The following is a 20657-nucleotide window of genomic DNA, read 5'->3' as shown; positions in this document are numbered from 1 at the left end:
ATACAGTACCAGTTCTGCATTGTAAATTAATACTAAAATAATCCACACTATGACAAAAACATGTAATTATTTGGTAAGCAAAAAGTTCTAAACACTTTATATTTTAGATTCTTCCAAATAGCACACCATAGCATTTTCTGTCAGCTTTATAAGGTAGAGTCACCTGAAATTCAGGTGATTCTCATCAAGAGTTAATTACTTGAATTTCTTGTCTCTTAATGTGTTTGAGAGCATCAGTTGTAATGTTGTGAAGAGGTAAATTTGGTATACAGTGAATAGCTCTAGAGTAATGTTCTTATCCACATTATGGAAAGAACTACTGAACTAAGTAAAGAAAAAAATACTTTAAGAAATGAAGGTCAGTCAATCCGAAACATTTCAAGAGCTTTGAATGTACTGAGAAAAGGGATATTAATGGCTTAGCGATATGTGCTGCCTCCAAGTGGCATTTTTCAGCAGGATAATGCTCGACCACACTAAACAGAGGCTGCAAACAACACAAAGCAGTAAAAAAGGGAAATGATCATGGAAACATGTACACTTGTTTAATCTGAAGCAAATAAAAACAGGTAAACTTATTCAGACAGCCGACCACTTCGGCATGATTTATCCAAACAACTCCATGTTGATCCAGTGATGCCGTACAGGAGATTCTCAGTGTAATATGCCTGTTTCAGAAGGTCAGGGGGTACAAACTTGGAGACACTACGATAATATAAGTGCAACGTTGTGCTTTAGAGACTGTTGGGCAGAGATTCTGGATTCTAATTTGTGGGCCAGTTTACAGATTTCACAGCATTTCAATCTGTGGGGTCTAAGCAAGACCTTTTTTGTAACAGAAAATAATTATTAAAAATAGTATTAATAATAATAATAATAATAACAGCGGTTGTGTCTATATTTTAGTTCTGTGGCAAGAATACCATCCTAATAGTTGGTTGCAATGTTTGTGTATTATATATATATATATATATATATATATATATATATATATATATATATATATATATATATATATATATATATATATATATATACACAAAAATGAACAGAAACAAAAAACACAAAAATCTGAGTATAAAGAAAAACATAGAAAAAAAAGTGGATGCACTGACATGTGTTAGTGTTTAATGCATGAACGAATACTATGGCAAAACAAATCCTCTCTTTTCTCTATTTTGGCACAATCGATTATTTTTTCCCCATCCCAGCTTCAGTTGTTTAGTGTTCACCCTTTTGAAAAGCACCTGGAACCTCAAACTGTGAGGACTTTTAAACTGTGCTGCTGCTGCATGTATGAATGAACTTCCCTATTAAAACAAGTGAGAGCAAATCCGATTCTCCATGTTAAAATATATGCATACCTAATACAACACTGACCGAACAAATGTCTCATTTTATTAGTAATCTTTCTCCATTTTTCCCCCCAAACGTGATAAGAACATTTTGCACAGGATACACCGTGATTTAAAAGGAAATGTGACTTAAAAGTAAACAGAGAAATGATGCCATAAACAAATGGACTTGAGACCAATACTGAAAATAAATACAGTTTTCTTTTTAGTAAATAAAAAAATGAAAGAAAGAAAAGAAAAATAAGTAAGTGTGTGTCTGGGATTGTCCGATTCTTACTGAAAAGCTCTCAAACTGAACAATATATTTTTTCTCTAATGGGCATGCAGTCCAGTGGAGAACACACCCCTGACGAGAGCTGACGGAGTAATATCCATTCAGTTGCAGGTCGCTGGGTTAGAGAGGGTAAATTTAACATCAACTGGAGCAAAGATGATTTTTATTCCGTAAGTTCTGCACTGAGAACAGCCTCCACTTTCTTTCTTGGGATTCTCCACTCTTCTTCTTCTTCTTTCCTTTCATACATCCACCTATTCACTCGTACATCCATTCGTCTGTATCTCTAAGCCACATAGTTGTACTGATTGGGGTTTTCTTTATCTCTTTCCATGTAGTCCCTATCAATGAGTGACTCTATCCTCTTCTTTAAATCAGCAGGCTGGAAAGAAAAGAGAGAGAAAGAATGAAAAAAAAAGGATGGTACCATGTTAGGATGGACAAAAATCTGATAACCTGATAAATCTGATCAAGTTTTTATTTTATTACTTTTTTCTTCACATTGTAAATGAATAGTGTAGTCATTCAGACTGTGTAGGAACACATAAGAAATCATGTAGTAAATTAAGTGTTAAAAAATAGACCTTCAAGTAATTTTTTTCTTTATTTAGTTGAGTAAGTCTTGACATAATCTGGATTAGAATATTACTCAAATATTCACTGTATACCTGTAACTCTACCTCTTCACTACTTTACTTTAACTGATGCTCTCAAACACTTTGAGAGACAAGAATTCTAGTAATTAACTCTTGACGAGTTCAGCACAGCTGTTAACTGAAAGCCTCATAAAGCTGACTGAGAAAATCCAGCAGAGATGTGCAAAACTGTCTAATCTATCCAAGAGGTGCTACTTTGAATAATCTAAAATATAAAACATATTCTGGTTTAACCTTTTTTGTACTTCTTAATAGTCTGGCTTTTGTATTAATCTGCCAAAGCTGTTGGGTATTCCAATATCAATGTAAATCACAATAAAAACGGTAATTATGTAATAAATGTATGTAATGCAATTTGAGTTTGCTGTTATATACACAATGTTATCACAGCTCTTTCTTTTATTGTGTTTACTGTGAAAACTCATATCAAGCTAACATCATCTACTATATGTTGCCTTCAGTTTAATGGAGAAAAACATGGACACTCACCTTGACCGGGAACTTGAGTTGGTTGTAGACCTCAGACACCAGCAGATTATGGCTCAAGGTCTTCCTCATCTTCATGATCCGGACGATGGCGGCGTCGATCTGATACTGCCGGTCCTGGAAGACTCTCTCTGTAGTGCTAGCTTGCTCCTCCACCTGTAAACACACAATCAAGCATAACAGGCAGCCAATCAGAGAGCTCAGATCAGATCAGATCAGAGTGAAGAGCTGAGACTGAAAGGACAGGTACATACAGTTTCTTTCATCTGGATCTGGTTGATCTTGATCCTGAAGAGCTTGTGTTTGAAGTCATCGTTGCAAGAGAACTTGTCTCCATCTTCTACATCTTTGCTTTTGGGGATTTTGGTGAGAACTCGAGCCTTTCCGCAGGCAAGGGACTGCAGCGTACGCCTCAGCTCGCCATCCTCTGCACACAATAAAACAATAGAACCCATCTTATCTTTTTGTGACGGGCTGGTGTTTCTCTGACTTGGCGTGAGAATCGAGCATCTTTACACTAAAGCTCTCTACCAGGATGTGTATTTGTGTACTCTACTGGAGTACTATTTTTTCCTCATACTTTTACTTTTACTGTATTTTGGATTAGTTTTATAGTTTTACTACGATACATTTTTGTGTGTTGCACTGACACTTATGACTAGTGCTGGGAGATTTTCGCAATTTTCACGATTAATTCAATTAATTTGAATTACAGTTTTAATGCGATTTTTAAAATGGTAATCGCAATTTTTTATCTTTACAGACATTTTAATCTAAAATATGCGAAACCGCTACTCAATTCTTGAATGTTTTTCTGTCTTACCCTGGTTACCGGCGCCTCCCACAGACAAGAGCGCATATTTTCTAAACAAAGCAACAAGCCAAACACTCCAAACACAGCCAAACACAAACGTACCAAACGTGCTCGTAGCGGAAAAACTGTGGAAATTTTGAAAACTGCAGCATCATCGCTGTATGGTAAGCATCCCAGATATTTTGTTAAACAATAATGCACGCTCCTGTTTTTCACATTTTAACTTTAGAGTCTTTATTTCAGTCAGAAACTCTCGTTTTGAAGTTTAATCCACTGTCTGAGTTTCTCCACTCCTCTGCGGCATATCAACGCATGAATAGATTTACTCGGTGAGTCGAGTCCTCACGCAACCTAAAGCATCTGAACACCACACAAATCACATGATAATTCACTATATCAGTGTTTAAATGTTCAAAATATGCCACACACAGGTCTGCACTTGAACCCAAACGAGAAATTCAAGTGAAACCAAAATAAAAGTAAACATAGTTTTGAACCATTTCTTTGTCATCTGTAATTTGAATTTTAGTAGGAGGAAAAAAATCGAATCAAAAATCTTTTTTTTTTTTTTTTTTTTTTACATTCTCACTAAAGTCAGAGCAGTAGATCTTCTGCACTGGGTTCACTGGGTTTAATGAAGCTCATGATCATTGAGTGAATCAAGAGCTGATCTTAAATGAAGACCTCGCTGCTCCTGTTCTGCCCTTAATTCACTCTGATCTTTCCACTGCTTTCTGTCATAACTACACTAATAACACAGTAGGGGTGGGCAATATTATATCGTATACAATATATCGTGACACAGAAATATCATGATATTAAAAATCCATATCGTGATAATAGGGCTGTTCTGTCTTAAAAGTAGTCTATTATTTACTGTGAAGCTTTAGGTGTATTTATTGTATAATTGTTTTAGTTTGCAGTTTATATGCATGAAAACATTCTGCAATATTTTTGCTGCATTATATTATTTTATGCTATATTATGTATTTTGCCACATTATGATTATACTGTTATACTATTATACTATATTCCTGAAGTGTAAGTTATCATGTTTATTGTAATTAAGTGTATTGTAAATAGTGTTTATACTGTACGTTATCTGTATGTCCTATTTTTATATATTTTATATTATTTTATTACTCTCTTGTAAATATTATTCTTTGCGCATTGGTGGGAATCTGCACCCAAGTTTTTCACTCACATGTACACCTGTACTCTGTGACGTGACAATAAAAAAAAAATCTTGAATCTTGAAATTAATTAATTATTTTTCTGTTTTCTTATATCGCCAAGTATATCGTTATCGCAAAAATACCCTGAAATAACTTGATATTATTTTAGAGCCATATCGCCCACCCCATAACACAGTAGTGTACTTTTACTTTCAGTACTTCACTATTACATTTTACAATTAAATACTCACGCAATATTTGAGTACAAAAACTGTTGAATACTTTAGTACCCCCACTTGCGGTGTATGAAGCTTAAAGAACACTTCAACTTTTACTCAAGTCACTTTTTTGATAGAGTATTTTACTTTTAATAAAACAATATGCATACTTTAAAACATGGAATTGTACAAGCGTACAAGGAGATCAAAAGATTTGTGAGAATTGTGACAAATTTTAGTCTGATATTTGATTTTATAGACTTCTTAAGTTGGATATTTTGTACATGTATACTTTGTGATTAAATGGTATGTTTAATGCTCTTGTTTAAAAAATATATAATAAAATGATAAAAAATATATTTAAAAAAAATAATAATAATATTTTTTCTTTCATTTTTTTACTGCATTGCTGAATTGTTGACCGTTTTCTGCAGATACTCAAAATTAAATGGCCTAGACTCGGACTCAGGGGCGAAAAATGCAATCAGGACATCCATAACTAAAGCATAATGAAAGAATACTTGAGTTTTTTAATTATTCAGGCCAGACCTACAATGACACAGCAGTTTCACTGAAACAGAGGGACATACTGCAATGCAGAAACTCAACACTTACCAATTCCTGTAGCCAGCTTAATCTCTTCCAAGGAAAATTCCTCTCCTTCGTTAAACATGAGCAGAACTAACGTCTGAAAGAGCGACACCTGAAGCTCCTTCTTTCCCTGCACAAAAAAAACAAACAAAAAAAAAATCATAAAATAGAATATAATAGCATTATAACATCTCATCGATCTACACCTCCAGCTTCTGGTATGCAATGTTTATGTATTAAACATCTAAATCATCTCCTACAAGCTGATGTCAGATATTCGTTTATTTATTTATTTTCACTAATGGGAGTTTGCTGTACAATGATTTATACCAGCTCTCCAATAAAAATCCATTTTTAGTCTGATATAAAGATTTATCTGTACTTTATTTATCTGTAAAGTGATCTGGAGTGTTTAATTCCCATACCTCCTTAAATTCTGCTTTCAATACACAGTGTCCTAACGTCGACTGCCACTGAAGTTTCCTTCCGCTGTGCTTCCCCAGATAAAAAGTCTTAAAGATTTCCTGCAGTCGCACCATCTAAAGAGATAAAACAACATGATAAAAATATTCATCTTCATTAACAAATTATCTCTACACTACCGATTATATCCAAGTTTCCATGGCTATTGTTGCCATTTACCTGAATAATCAGCTCTGGAAAAAAATAAGGGACCACTTAAAAATTACAAGTTTCTTTGATTTTACCAAATTGAAAACCTCTGGAATATAATCAAGAGGAAGATGGATGATCACAAGCCATCAAACCACCAAACTGAACTGCGTAATGTTTTTGCACCAGGAGTAAAGCAGCATGAAGTTATCCAAAAGCAGTGTGTAAGACTGGTGGAGAAGAGCATGATGCCAAGATGCATAAAAACTGTGATTAAAAACCAGGGTTATTCCGCCAAATATTGATTTCTGAACTCTTAAAACTTTATGAATATGAACTTGTTTTCTTTACATTATTTGAAGTCTGAAAGCTCTGCATCTTTTTTTTTTTAAGCCATTTCTCATTTTCTGCAAATAAATGCTCTAAATGACAATATTGACAGAAATGTTGTCTGTAGTTTATAGAAAAAAGAACAATGTTCATTTTACTCAAACATTCGAAATCAGAGAAAATGATTCAGAAACTGAAGTGGTCTCTTAATTTTTTTCCAGAGCTGCATGTAATGAAAAGCTTATCTTCCTCTCTTAATATGCCCAAAGATAAATTTAATCTGATATGGAAACAATTTATTGAGAACATTAAACCAGTAAGACCAGATTTGCACTGGTCTTTGTAATTCTACCAATAATGTAATGCTTAAAGTTATAGTATGCATCTACAACAAAACCCTCTTGGATGTGGTGTGTAGGGTGATTTTAGTTCTTTTTTTTGTCTTTTCTTTTCTTTTCTTTAATACAGGGAGAAACCTTGTATTAATTTATCAGAGTAATGTAATGTGTAATGCAAGGGTTTCTCATACAAAAACAAATACATAAAATGCTACACAATGTCGCATTAATATACTGTAACACTCTTTACTGGTTTTATTTGATAAATCTCTTTAGAAGCAGAAAATTCTGTTGACTGTAAACAGTATGCATTTACTGTACTGTATTTATATTATAAGACAGTTAAGAGTAAGAAAAACCACTAAGAACTTAAAATGTTAAAGGTTTTAACAGGTAAACAGACCTCTGGAGGCAAATGCACTTCCATGGGGACGTATGTTGGCCAGTAACCCATAGTGAGGATGTTCACCGTCAGCTCAATGTTACCGGGGATATTTTGGCACTGCATGTACTGAAGTGAAAATCAGAAAAGAAAGGAAAGTTAATAAAAACTAGACTAAACACATATAAAACACCCCACTGGTCCAGATCACAGTCAATGTTTCCAGAATATTAATAAAAGCAAGTTTTTATACCTGTTTGAATTGCACCATGATGTCTTTTGAAAGCTCCATGTCCTTGAACATTCCTTCCAATTTACTCGTAAATGCAGCTCCACATTCTATAATATAAAAATAATATATAGAAAAAAATAGATTTATAGCTCTGCAGATCACATGTTTGTACCAACAGCTGATATTTCCCATGTACATATTAGCAATGTGTTTTCATTATTTTGAAAATATTCTAGATTGTAGATTAATATTAAAGTCATTTGAACTATGGAAAAAAAACAACATATGGATTTTTCTTTTTTACAACAAAAATGTTAAACAACCCACACTATGTTTTATATTTTATATTCTGCAAAGTAGCATATCTTGCTTAGATAGAGACAGTTTTGCACATTTCTGCTGGATTTTCTCAGTCAGTTTTATAAAGCAGTCTCCTGGAATTCAGGCTTTCAGTTAACAGCTGTGCTGAACTCATCAAGAGTTAATTACTTGAATTTCTTGTCTCTTAATATTAATGTTTGAGAGCATCAGTTAAAGTAAAGTAGTGAAGAGGTAGAGTTACAGGTATACAGTGAATAGTGAGTATTTGAGTAATGTTCTAATCCAGGGCGCTATCAGCTAGCAATTAGTTCCACGTAGCTTGTTCAGGGTTCTTGCTCCATTTTAAAAGTCAAATTTAATGCTTTTTTAAGACCTGCATAATTAGAATTTAAGGCCCAAAATTGTATTCATAACTTCTTAAGTAGAAAATAATGTACTGCATTGAAAATTAAAACTTAACGTTTCCCATTTGTTATCAATTTTCTTTCTCAATTTTGTTCCATTGTGATGCAGAACATGTTAGCATATTAGCTAGCTCACTGCTAATGTTAGCTAGCTCTACGCTAACCCTAGTTCTCTCCCCGGTATTGTAGCTAACTCGCCACTAACTTCAGTATGTTAGCTAGCTTTCTGCTAATGTTAACTCTGCTAACCTTAGTTCACTTCTGTTAATGTTAGCTAGCTCTATGCTAACCCTAGCTCTCGCCCTAGTAACGTAGCTAGCTCACCGAGGATGTTAACTCCGCTAACCTTAGTTCTGTGTGTGTGTGCCTTGTAGTGTGAAAAATAATTTGATGGTTCTGATTGTGAAATAAGTCGAATAGTCAACATTTGTATGCATCTCTAGTTTGCAGTAGTGTTATGTACCTAGAACAGGGCTGTCTATACTTCTTTTGTTGGGGGCCAGAAGGAAAAATATATTTGAAGTCACGGGCCACAGACTCTGTAATAAAACAAATAATGAAATATACCACTTTAAATAATACTTTTTTCCTGATTATTTCATTTACACAACATTTTACTTGACTTACTATCTTTATCTTTAACAGTGTTGTGTAAACTAAGATTTTTCAAATTGATGTTTAATTTTATGATGTCTCTTAATATTAAACTCCTTAATTACGGCAACTTTTTAGACTCTTTTTTTAGACTCTCTTTCTGTGCTAGAAATGCGCACACTCTCTCCGCTTTTAGACTCTTTGACCTGTTGTTCTGCTCTAGAAATGCCCCCTCTCTCTGCTTTTAGACTCTTTGCCCTTTTTTTTGCACTAGAAATGCGCACCCTCTCCTCTTTTAGACTCTTTGCCCCGTTTTTCTGCGCTAGAAATGCACACTCTCTCCACTTTTAGACTCTTTTGCCCCGTTTTTCTGAGCTAGAAATGCGCACCCTCTCAGCTTTTAGACTTTTTCTGGCCCGTTTCTGACACCTAGCGTTCAAACTTTGTATCTCACATTATAAAAACCTGCTTAACAGCGGGTCAACTTTCATTCTATTTCTAAAATAAATCGCGGGCCGCTCCAAAAAAGCAAACGAGCTGCAAATGGCCCGCAGGCCGTAGTTTGGACACCCCTGACCTAGACTAAGCAATCCATGCTGTGATCAGCCTGTGTAGCACTCACCGTGTTTTAGTTTTGACAGCATTGATTTCTCTGCATCTACAGAGGCACTTTTCCCAACTAACAACCTCTTCGCCAAATCTTTCTTATAGAAGGCCTCGAACACATCTTTACCTGTGGAGAAAATTAAACGCTGTAGAGACAAATTCATTCAGAAATTTAAAAAAGAATTTGAAATATAAAATCAGTGCTTTACCATAAATGAACCTGAATATGATCATAATCTTGTCCAGCATCTTCTCGAGCTCCTCGTCTGTGGCTTCTTTATTTCCTGCCCTGAGCTTTGAATCAACATATTTTGCTTAAAATGGAAAAGAACAAAAACAATGCAGTTAGTAAATCTACTTCCATGCTTTGGGATTACACACTAAAGCAAATGTTAGTTTTACACATTTTAATTAAACTATGGAAAAAGAACAAGTTACATCCTATTACATATGGAATGTATGGAAGCCCAATTCTGCTTGAAAAATAAAATAAATGATAAAGTAAATTATTATCAAGAGATACTAGTTCTTAATTCTAATATCTCATAATAATGACTTATTTTATCTGACCTGCTGCTGTTACTACAGTTTCACTCTTATGTCACTGTGGCTTCTAGTGATTAGACTTATCTATAGTCTTACTACTTCATATTTCTATAGTGCAATAATACATATGCTGCTCTTGTATATACTTCATATACACACATTGGTCTTGATTACTTTTATTTATTTTATTTTATTTTGTGTTATTAGCTCTTTAAACTTAGTTGTATTTATTATTCTAATGTATGTTTGATCGTGTGTAATATGTACAGTACTGTGATACTGCAATTTCCTATGGGATCAATAAAATGTTATCTTATCTTGTCTTATTTTATTGTAGAACCTTAACTTTTTTAAGTGGCAGAAATGGGCTTCCATGGGAATGTGACTCAAACTAGATGAAAATAAAAAATGTTTAAATATAGTAAAACGATAAACACTAGATGCAATTTATATTTCCAAAAACTTCCCAGTTATTTGTGCAACAAAAAAACAAAAAAGGGTTTAGAAATATCAACTGGAAGGAGGTTAAACAAAATAGTCACATTTTCCCCACCATTTGCATTTGGTGTGATAATATTTTATAAGTATAAACATTTTAAATACATTTCTCACGCATGTTGAAAAACTAATAATAATAATGTTCAATAGGCCTCATCAAGCACCTTGGAGTAAAAGTACTGATCTAAGATCACCTCTCATCATCAGCTGTCTAATAAAATTGAGTCAAGTTCAATGGATCCTGGATCAGAATTTTTTCTCAGAGAAGTTTTATGTTTTTTTACATTGTAATTTTAATATTGAAGACTATAATGGGCCAGTATGACAGGGCCTTGACTTTGGTACCTACCTATGAGCTCTGCAGGTTTGTTCGGCCGCTTGTTAATAAAGGTCTCGAAAGCTTCTTTCATAGCGTTTACGAATTTTTCGTTCTTCATGAAGCACACGTCGATGATGGAGTCCACCTTATCCTTGAAGTCCAGCAGCTCCTGCACCATCGTCTTGTCTTTCTCAGGGTTGATGACTATTGTGCTACCGAAGGCCTGTAGAATAAACACATGAACAGATTTTTACACTGATAACACACAGTAAACCTGGCGCTGACGGACAGGTCTCATCTACCTTGATGTACTCGATCCAGTGCTGCAGCAGAACCTGCACTCCACCTCGAACCCGACTGAACAGCTGATACAGCAGAGATAAATCCTGGATACGATTCTCATCCAGGAGGTGATTCAAGCCTAGAACAACAACAAAAATCACATTATACACTGACATGACAAATATTACGGAACCCCATAGAAGCTTTAAGAACATTTCATTGTCCTGATTTCTGATGGAGTCGCTTGTTTGTTTGCATAGACAGTGCTTTACTTTTATTTACAATATACAATGAACAAACATCCCACCACCCTTCCTATACCCATTACACCAACTGAAAGTGATATTTTAAGAGATAACAGAGCATACAGTCACAAAAAAGCATTTAAACCTACATTTTTCTATATATACACAGAGCAGAAAATAAAAAAAACAACATATATAACAATTTGTAAATAAAATGGTATTTACATTTCTGTTATCCCAAAGCTACTTATATTTATAAACCATAGTGTGTAATAATCATTTGTGATTCCTATAATAATCAGTATGTGGGAAGGTCTGGCAGAGATTCAAAATATTCAATAAAGGTTTTTCAATATGGATAAAATTTGTTTGTTGATTCACGCAAAGTACAGTTAATTTTTTCCATTAGAAACCTCATGTCTGTAAGCCAGGTGCCAAAAGAAGGGGGCTTGTGAGATTTCCATTGTAAAAATATTTTACGCCGGGCTATAAGAAAAGCAAAAGCCGTAATCTGAGACTGCTTAGAGGTTAGTTGCAAATTGGAGTCCCAAAAATAGTGATATTTTGACACTGATCATTTTGGACAGTATTCTGAAAATAGAGATCCAATAGGACTGGAGTTTGTGGCATTCCCAGAACATAGGAGACAAATATGTGAGTATGCCACCACACCAATTACAAGTCTGATTTAAGTGAGGGTATTTCTTGGTAAGTCTAGCACTACAATAATGGACTCTGTATAGAACTTTGAATTGGATGAGCTCAAAATTGTGCTCAAGATTCCGATATATGAACTCGACATTAAGCTTAATTCCACCATCCATCACTAAACCTTGTCTCCAGTTCTGCCTCCCACCCAAGTTTTTGTTCCTAAGCAGAGATGTCATTATCATGAGTTAAAATATTGTTGTAAAAATGAGAAATTTGGCCTTTCTGATTGTGTTAATTCAAATAGGATGCTATGTGGGTCGATAACAGGCAGAGTTGGAATGCATGGACAATTCTAGCTCACAATAATTACCACCCCCTGCACTCAGCCCACTGGCCAGTGCTTACCCTTTCTCACAAGATAGCACCTCACAATTTATACAGGTGTGGGTATTCCCAAGCTATCGCGTGAGGTAACACTTCATGATTTTCAATTTACATCATGCTATCCCATGGCATTTGTGTGTTAGTTATCATCAAATGTTAGTGGACACTGAGCCAATTACTGATTCTCTCGCCCCAAAAATGGACAAAATGCATGTATTATCATCATTATGCAATAATTCATTTCATTATTCACAGCAGTACCTTTCTGAAGTGTTGCGGTCAGGTGTTCACCAAGCAGTTGTTTTTCTACAGTGGCGATGAGGGGTTTTCTAAAACAAAGATTTAAAAGTAGGTATATAAATACATTTATAAATTGATAAAAAATAAAGTTCATATCGTCGCTGTCAAACGGAAAACACTTTTGCGGATCTTTTTTTGTTACAAAATTTGAACAGACAAATCGTCTTTTACACTGTGTCAAAATTTTTTGATGAACGGACCAATAGAAACTCTTCAAAATGACCTGAAATAAACTCTTTTACATTGACTTCCATTGAAAGTTTACAAGGTTTTTTTTTCTCTCCTGTAAAGTTGCTGTTTTGGAGATAAGTGTTTTTCATTGGACAGTGACGATATACAGTTTAAAATACATGTGTTCAGTAGACTTACTGTGTGCTCTGGTCCAAGTATGTGATGACTCGGTCTGCTTCCTCCTCCAAACGCTTGTTGACATGATGAAGATACTCCGGCACCTTTTAAAAAAAAAAAAGTAGCATTCCATCAAGTCAATGACTAAATATATAAATACACTGACTCAAATACATATGATTGCTGAAATTAAATTGCATATCAAAAGAAGCTATAAAAAGGCAGCTGAAAGAAAACTATTATTAAGGGCTTTTTTTTAACGTGTAGTTGGTTTATATGGTGGGGATCAGTTGATGAGTTTGTTTATTTAGAGCGTTTCTCCCTCTGTTTGGTTTGGTTTCACACAGGCATAAACCTAAACGTACCAAAATGCGCACCAATAAACCAATCAGAGTACATTCGTTCCTCTGATTGGTAAGAGCTGTCTGGCGTGGGAGCAAGAAAATAAATATAGTGATAAGATTCTGTGTTCCAGTGTGTATATCTGTGCAGTGTGAAGCTGCTTTAACACAGAACACGGAAAATCTGCTGCTACGCTTCTTTAACAGTGTTTTCAATGGGACATGCAGCACAGATGTACATGTAGCAAATGGAATTGCGTGGCTGCGAGCAGTGAGCGCTGCACATACCGCACTCAGTGTGTAAACAGCATGGAGCAGCAGAGAAAGCATTTTTCATAGCTGTGGTAATTAGCATTTATCAGCAGTTTAGCTCAAGTAAAAGTAGTATATTTGATAGCTGGGTCGGATCGAGACCGGATCACGTTCTCACTACAAGCAAACTGCTCCAGAGTTCGTTAGGGACCGCACCAAGACGACCTCCTCTAGCAGGTCTCGTTTCGGTTATTTGATCTGCACCAGAGTGCGATTATTTTCACACCTGCTCAATCGAACTGCACAAACCATAGTATGTTTTAACTGAACCACACTGAGCTGGTGTGAAAACGCCCTTAATCTGCTGAAGCTTTACACCGAATACCTGTATTTTTTTCATGTACTGAATATTCCTCTAAAACACAATCTCTAATGAATAAATCACCTCTCTCTCCTGCATGAGCCTCTGACCCTCAGCAGCGTACAGTCGATTCGTCTCCTCCAGAAAACGCTGCTCAAATGAGTCTTGATAAATCTGTTCAAAACAGAAGAGAAACATATTTAAATCAGAAAATGACAATACTGCTAAGGACCTAATACATACAGATCAGTTTTGACCATGCAGAATGGTTTAAGTACAGTAGAAACATAAATAAATGAAATAATTAATATCATTATTATAATTAAGACAAACCCAGGTTTCATTTTTACAGTTACAGTTTTCACACAAACATCTTGTGCCATACAGCTTGTAGTGTGTTTCCTACGCAGGAAATCAAATTTACAATACAGTATGACAACAAAAACTTTATAAAATGTAATATTAACATTATAAAACAATTTCGCTCTGCTCTAATTTTATAATATAGCTGACCAGGATTTTTTCAAGATATTTTATTTAATTCATTTTTGGACACGTGTGCCCCCTGTAGACAACCAAACTGATTATACCTTAAAAAAAATGGTAGCCTGAAATATAGAACATGTATTATGGGCATATACAAATGTCAGGCATACCTGCAGGTCAGAGAGCATGCTCAGTAGACTCCTCAGGAGACTGCGGTCTATAGCCTCCCCACTGCGCTCCCTCTCGATAAGCAGCAGGATCCCATCAATCGTCTTACTCTGCACTTTCAAATCACTGATAATGTAGAAACGAAACAGCTCCAGTCCCATATCCCTGCAGATTAATAACAAACAAAAAAACGTAAAAACTCACGTCAGAAAAATCAACAATCTTCATCATAACAGAAGCAGAGAAAGGGTACAGCCAGGGAAAGCAGGAGGAGATACGTACCAGATAGATGGCAGCATAGAATTTTGTAAAACATATGTGCGATCCAAAAACAAAAATATACTCCTAATCATGATCTGGAGAAAGAAAAACAAAAGACGGATATGGGATTATATGACCGGCATCAGAAGCAACACATTTGAAAATAGTTATAAGCGAAAGTAAGGACAAATTGGGCAAATAGAATTTTTGCTAAATTCTAATAAACTCTATTACCCTGTTTTTCATAATAAAATATATATATAGAATAAGAATTTCTTTAAAACATGTGTTTGATTAAAACACTCATTTCAAACTTTTACATTTTCTGTTCAATTTAAACTTTGTCAATTCCACCATATATACAGTACCAGTCAAAAGTTTTGATACACACCTTCACATTCATATTTAATGTATTTTATACATTGTAGATTATTGTAGAATAATTTTGCATGTGTTCCTTTAAAGCTTTAATATAGTCTTCAATATTAAAATTTATAATGTAAAAATAATAAAAAGAAAGAAACGTTATTTCCACCTTTCGACTGGTATTGTACCTTAACTAAATCACTATATAACTATATAACTATTATTAACACAAAAACAAAACTGGAATGACAACTGAAGTTGGTTATCTTCGGTAATAAGTAGCTGCTGCAGCTTCTCTACACAAGAGCTCATGCTATGGTGTGTGTAGTGTTTTGTTGGGGAAGCAAAGCTGCATAAATGTGTTATTTTTCTTAAAAATTGTTTTAAAAGTATTTTTGCATTCCAGGGGGAGAAATCTTTTTGAATCATAAAATAAAATCACATCTTTCAGATACTGACAGAAAAACAATAAGACTCGTGTACAAAAAAAAAAGACTTACCATTTGTCTGCAGTGATCTTGCCAACATTTATCTATCTTCTTCAAGAAAAGCACACTGTCTAGGGAGTCCGTGGGAGTCGAGTTAAGGGATAAAAAAAACATTCTAATGACAAATGAAACTAGGACCACGACAAGCAACAATAAAACAATATAATGTCGTCCACAATTTATGCTTCTTCATTAAAAAAAAAAACATTCTCTCCATTTCTACTAGAATCAACACATCATTCAGATCATTCAAGATTAGTAGAAATGGACATGCTGGAAAGGATATTCTCTGAATTGATCGATTTGAGCCTTGATGTGATCTTCACACACTGCTCTCAGCTGTTTATAGAGTTTGGGAGAAATCTTATGGGAACACAGATTCTCAACAGCCTGAAAATGAGAAAACATGGATTTAGTGTCCCTTTAATAATGGACATAAACTCAAGACCTGTTTTACTCCAGCATATTTACATCTAATCACTAATCAGACCAAAGACTCGATATAACCACGAACGCTCTGCTTCATCTTTCTTCTGTTCTACATAAATAAAGATAAAATTATCTGCCAGGGGAGGAGCCAGACTCACCTACTCATTAGGTAGACCCACCCACTTCTCCCAGACCAAGTGTCTCTCAGGTTATGTTCACATTACCAGACTGAAGTGACTCAAATTAGATTTTTTGCTCAATTGGGCTCATCTGCTTTTTTCATGGTTGTGTGAACGTGCCAAATCAATTTTTTTTTAAATCAGATTTGAGTCACTTTCATCATATGTGGTCCTAAATCGGATATGTATCCAAAAAATGGACATGCCTTGTGAATATGAACGGTCAAATCGGAATTCATGTGTCTTTTAGCTTTTACGCATTAGCTTTAATGCTACATGCTTCTCTCTCGTACCCACAACACACCACTTGGTGCAGCTGTGCAGCTATAGCTGCAAAAAACAGCAAAAGCAAACCGCCTGGCCTTTTTTCACCTCCTGGACCTGAGCATGAACTTCAGACCAGCTGTTTACTTTAAAAAGCTACGAGTCTCTCGTCTCTCGTTTTTTTGTTGTTGGTGAAGAAGACAACATTTATATTCGTATCAATGTGTGCATATGAGGCGTTTCAGGGACAGATTCGTTCACATTTCACACAGATACAGATCACTTACATTTGTAAATGTGAACAATCAAGATAGCCAAATCCGATCTGAGCAAAATATTGGATTTGAGCAATGTGGTTTGTGATGTGAACATAGCCTCAGACTGCTTTTATTGAGTTTACTAAGCTCTGTTGACTGCTGAGACAAAAAAAAAGCTACTACAATCCAGTTTAACCCCTTGTTGCTGCCAGAGATTAAGTACAAACCAGTAACAAAGTTTAATCTTGATTTATATTTAGATTTATATTTGGCCAGAAAATTAATTTAGTGAGAATGCTGACAGAGACAGAATACAAATACTATCAGCTACCTCATATAACAAACAAAGACGCTACAGGATTATCCCAGCCACAGCTATCAATCACTTGATTTCTAGGTGTACCTTAGCCTTCTAACATTATATACACAAACATTAACTGATGACTAAATTCTAAGAGAACATACTTAATATAAGCACAGGAAACTCTTAACTTTTAGAATTGGTCAATTAATTCAATTGGAGAAATAATTGAAAATAACTGAAATAAGGCTTTCTAGGGCTGAACAGACTGGAGATTCCAAACACTGGAGAACATAAACTCCTGAGTTTTAAAGATGCTAAACCTGCTACAAGCAGATATTTACTACACTTGCTGTGTTACAAAAGCATCATAAACATCAGTTAATGCATGTTGTATTGAAAGCAATTTACAGTCTTTGTTACTCACCTGATAGAGCTCCTCCAGATTGTATTTTATTGAAGTGCTGTTCTGTATGGCCTCGACCGCCTCCTTCAACTTCTGCCAGGTCTCATGTGTGTAATTTTCTGGCAATTTTGGCTTTTCTGTAAAAATATAACAGAATTGATGCGGTCAATATAAATGAATTTAAATGCATCATCCTCTGTACCTCTGGCAATGAACATTTTAAAACAATAGACAAAAATACAAATCCTCCACCCACTGTTAAAAGCATGTAAAAAACATGCTTGCAAAAAAAATGATCAATCATGCAGCCAACTATGTTATGCAATGAGTAAAACATACATATACATGATACGTAATTATATATTAAATATTATATTATATTATATACACATTTCTTTACAATACTTATGAATTTTGTGCACAATATAACCGTGGTCCAATAAGTGATTATAATAAGGAAACCTACACTAAATAACATTTATAAAATGTAGAAGACACTGCCACCAATTACATGTGAACATGTAGAACGATGTAACTAAAATCCAATAGAACTTTATAAGGAAAATACATTTAGTTCAGGTCACCTTTTGGGGAATACTGTGAAGCAGCACACTGTTTATCACCACCACCCAGCACTGCTCTACTCTGCACTTGTTTATGACAGATAGCAAGTTACTGATCTTACTCAACTCCCTGATGATGATGATGGTTCTGGATTTAGAAACAAATAGTGATGGCTATGGCTGTCTGTTGGCCTGGACTAGGACCAGTGTGTCCCCAAGTGTGTCCCCAAATTTGTTCCAAGTGGCAGAGGGAGACTGCACCTGACAGCTTGTTGATTTTTAACCTATTTAATACCATTTTCCTCCAGACACAAAATTACATGACATTGGCAAGCTTTTGCAATAAGCAATTACTGTTTTGAAGAAGAAAAAAAAGTATTGAAAAATTATGGAGCCCATGAAGGGACGTGGTGTTTTTTAAGTCCTAGGATCAGTGTGTCCCCATTTTTTACCAGTCTGTCCCAGTGCTTTCCCAATTTCTAGTGCATCCAGGTGCTCCCCAGTTTCAGTGTGTCCCCAGTGTTGTCCCAATGTCTGTCCCAACATTGTGTGTGAGTAGTGTGTATCAGTGTTTCCCCACTGTGTCCCAAGAGTGTGTCCCCATTGTTGTGCCAGTGATTGTCCCCACAGTGTGTAGAAGTACTGCACATCCCACTGTTTCCCACGTGTATGTCCCCACTGTGTCCCAGTGTTTCCCCAGCAGTGTGTCCCAGGTGTATTACCCACCCTCCCACCCTTTGTTTTCCCAATGTGTCCCAGTGTGTCATACAATGCGTGCGTCCCCAGTTCTAGTGTGTCCCAAGTGTGTGTCCCTATTGTTGTCCCAGTAGTGTGTGTCCCAGTGTTTCTGCAGGAGTATGTCCCCACTGTGTCCCAGTGTTTCTTACACTATGTCCCACTGTGTGTGCCTCAGTGTGTGTCCCCAGTTCCAGTGTGTCCCAGTTGTGTCCCCACTGTGTCCCTCCAGCTCCTCTCACTCACCCTTAAAGTTCTTGATCACCAGCTTCTTGGCCGCCCCCGGCTTGCTGTTGGTGAAGGTTGCGGAGCCGGCGGACTTTGTGAGGCCGTTGGCGTGGTGCGCGACCCCCGCGGCCAGCAGCGCGCTCTTCGCCTTGGAGCAGGACGCCGTGGGAGAGTCCTCGGCCATCTTCACATCCAGCCCGAGGAGATCCAGCGGCTCCTCGAACCTCAGCTTCTTCTGGATGTGCTGCGTCGAGTTGGCCGTGCACGACGCTGCAGCAGCGGCGGCGGCTGCGGTGGACTGGCAGGCGGCTCTGGGGGAGGACGGCACGGGCTCGACGGGGTCTTCCCTCTCGGCGCTGTGGAGCTTTCTCTTCTTGGGCGACGTTAAGCCGCTGTCGCTGCGGACATCCGAAACGGGCGGTCTGGACTCTTGGGTCGGCGGCGGGGGATTAGGGGAAGGTAAACCTGTTGGAAACATGAAAATAGAAATGCAAGAAAATTTTAAACAGACTCTCTACTGGCGCTGGGCTCCGGGAGGCTGCCGCTGGAGGACTCTCTGGGTTCCCCGGGTCTCGGTTCAGGTCTGATAAAAAGACCGAAAGCCAGAAAAGCGCAGTTCTGTGTGTTTGTGCGGAAGAAAGAGAGGATAAACTGCAGAAACTGCAGACTGAAGCGCCGCTCGGAGCCTCTCCGCTCTTGTTATTGCTGGGAGAGAGGAAAGATGGTCGGTTACTGCTTCCTCTCGGACTCTCTCTCTCTGTTTAGCAGCTCTTTAAGTCCATTTCTCCACTTTTCTACTGAGCAGTAACGGGCGTGCTAGGATAAGCAGCGTTAGTTTTGGTGTTTTACTGAAAGAGCGATGTTTCTGGGCTGACTGAAGGGAATCAGAAGGCTGATAGTTTGTAATAAACTTTTGTATTGCGCTGAATTGACCTACCGGAAGGACTTAGCTAGCCTAGCCGCCGCTATGTGCTCTTTTTCGGATGGAGCCCAAAGACACGCAGCGCCTGGAAGCGGCCGGCAGGGGGAGACCGCACCACTAAATTATTTATTATTATTATTAACCCATTTAATACCGTTAATTAATCCTAATATATATATATATATATATATATATATATATATATATATATATATATATATATATATATATATATATATATATATATATATATATATATATTAAAATCACGTGTTCTTAGCAACCTTTTGAAATAATATTGTTTTCTAGAAAAAAAGGATTTTAAAAAGCTTTAGTTTAGTTTAGTTTAGTTTAGTTTAGTTTTGCAAAACATAAACACACATAAGAAAAGGTTAAAAAAATGGATAATAAAGACAAGGATGAAGAAAACAGATCCTATAGCTTGCATTTAAACAATCAATACAAACCGAAAAGGTAAAAAAAAATCCATAAAAGTTATATATAGAATAAAAACAGCAATGTTAAATAAATGATTCCACTGCATTGAACATAAAAAAATACAAATAATATATAAGTTCTCTTTCTTTTATTTTATTATTTTATTTATTTATTTACTGAATCTTATTTTTTTCGAGTGCATTACAGAGGGATAAGAGCATTCTTTAATTTTGTCATTACTGGAACATAAT

The 20657-nt window shown here is 36.1% G+C and overlaps 1 protein-coding gene across 1 annotated transcript; it reads right to left on the bottom strand.

Moving 5' to 3' along the window:
• Positions 1-530: 530 nt before the first annotated feature.
• Positions 531-20017, bottom strand: cul4b (cullin 4B). The gene is made up of 20 exons (XM_007254435.4): positions 19065-20017; positions 17542-17657; positions 15971-16074; positions 15697-15766; positions 14852-14925; positions 14572-14734; positions 14000-14089; positions 12983-13065; positions 12575-12642; positions 11054-11172; positions 10782-10974; positions 9598-9702; positions 9405-9515; positions 7485-7570; positions 7253-7360; positions 5995-6108; positions 5594-5699; positions 3026-3198; positions 2775-2927; positions 531-2011 (listed from the first exon to the last, which is right to left on the bottom strand). Exons 1-20 carry the CDS (start codon positions 19522-19524, stop codon positions 1916-1918), a joined length of 2592 nt encoding a protein of 863 aa, XP_007254497.3. The 5' UTR covers positions 19525-20017; the 3' UTR covers positions 531-1915.
• Positions 20018-20657: the final 640 nt, after the last annotated feature.

The sequence above is a fragment of the Astyanax mexicanus genome, chromosome 10 (assembly GCF_023375975.1).
Source record: "Astyanax mexicanus isolate ESR-SI-001 chromosome 10, AstMex3_surface, whole genome shotgun sequence".
NCBI classification, from domain to species: Eukaryota; Metazoa; Chordata; class Actinopteri; order Characiformes; family Acestrorhamphidae; genus Astyanax; species Astyanax mexicanus.
The sequence above is the reverse complement of the archived record's forward strand: the minus strand, read 5'-3'. Positions and strand labels throughout refer to the sequence as shown.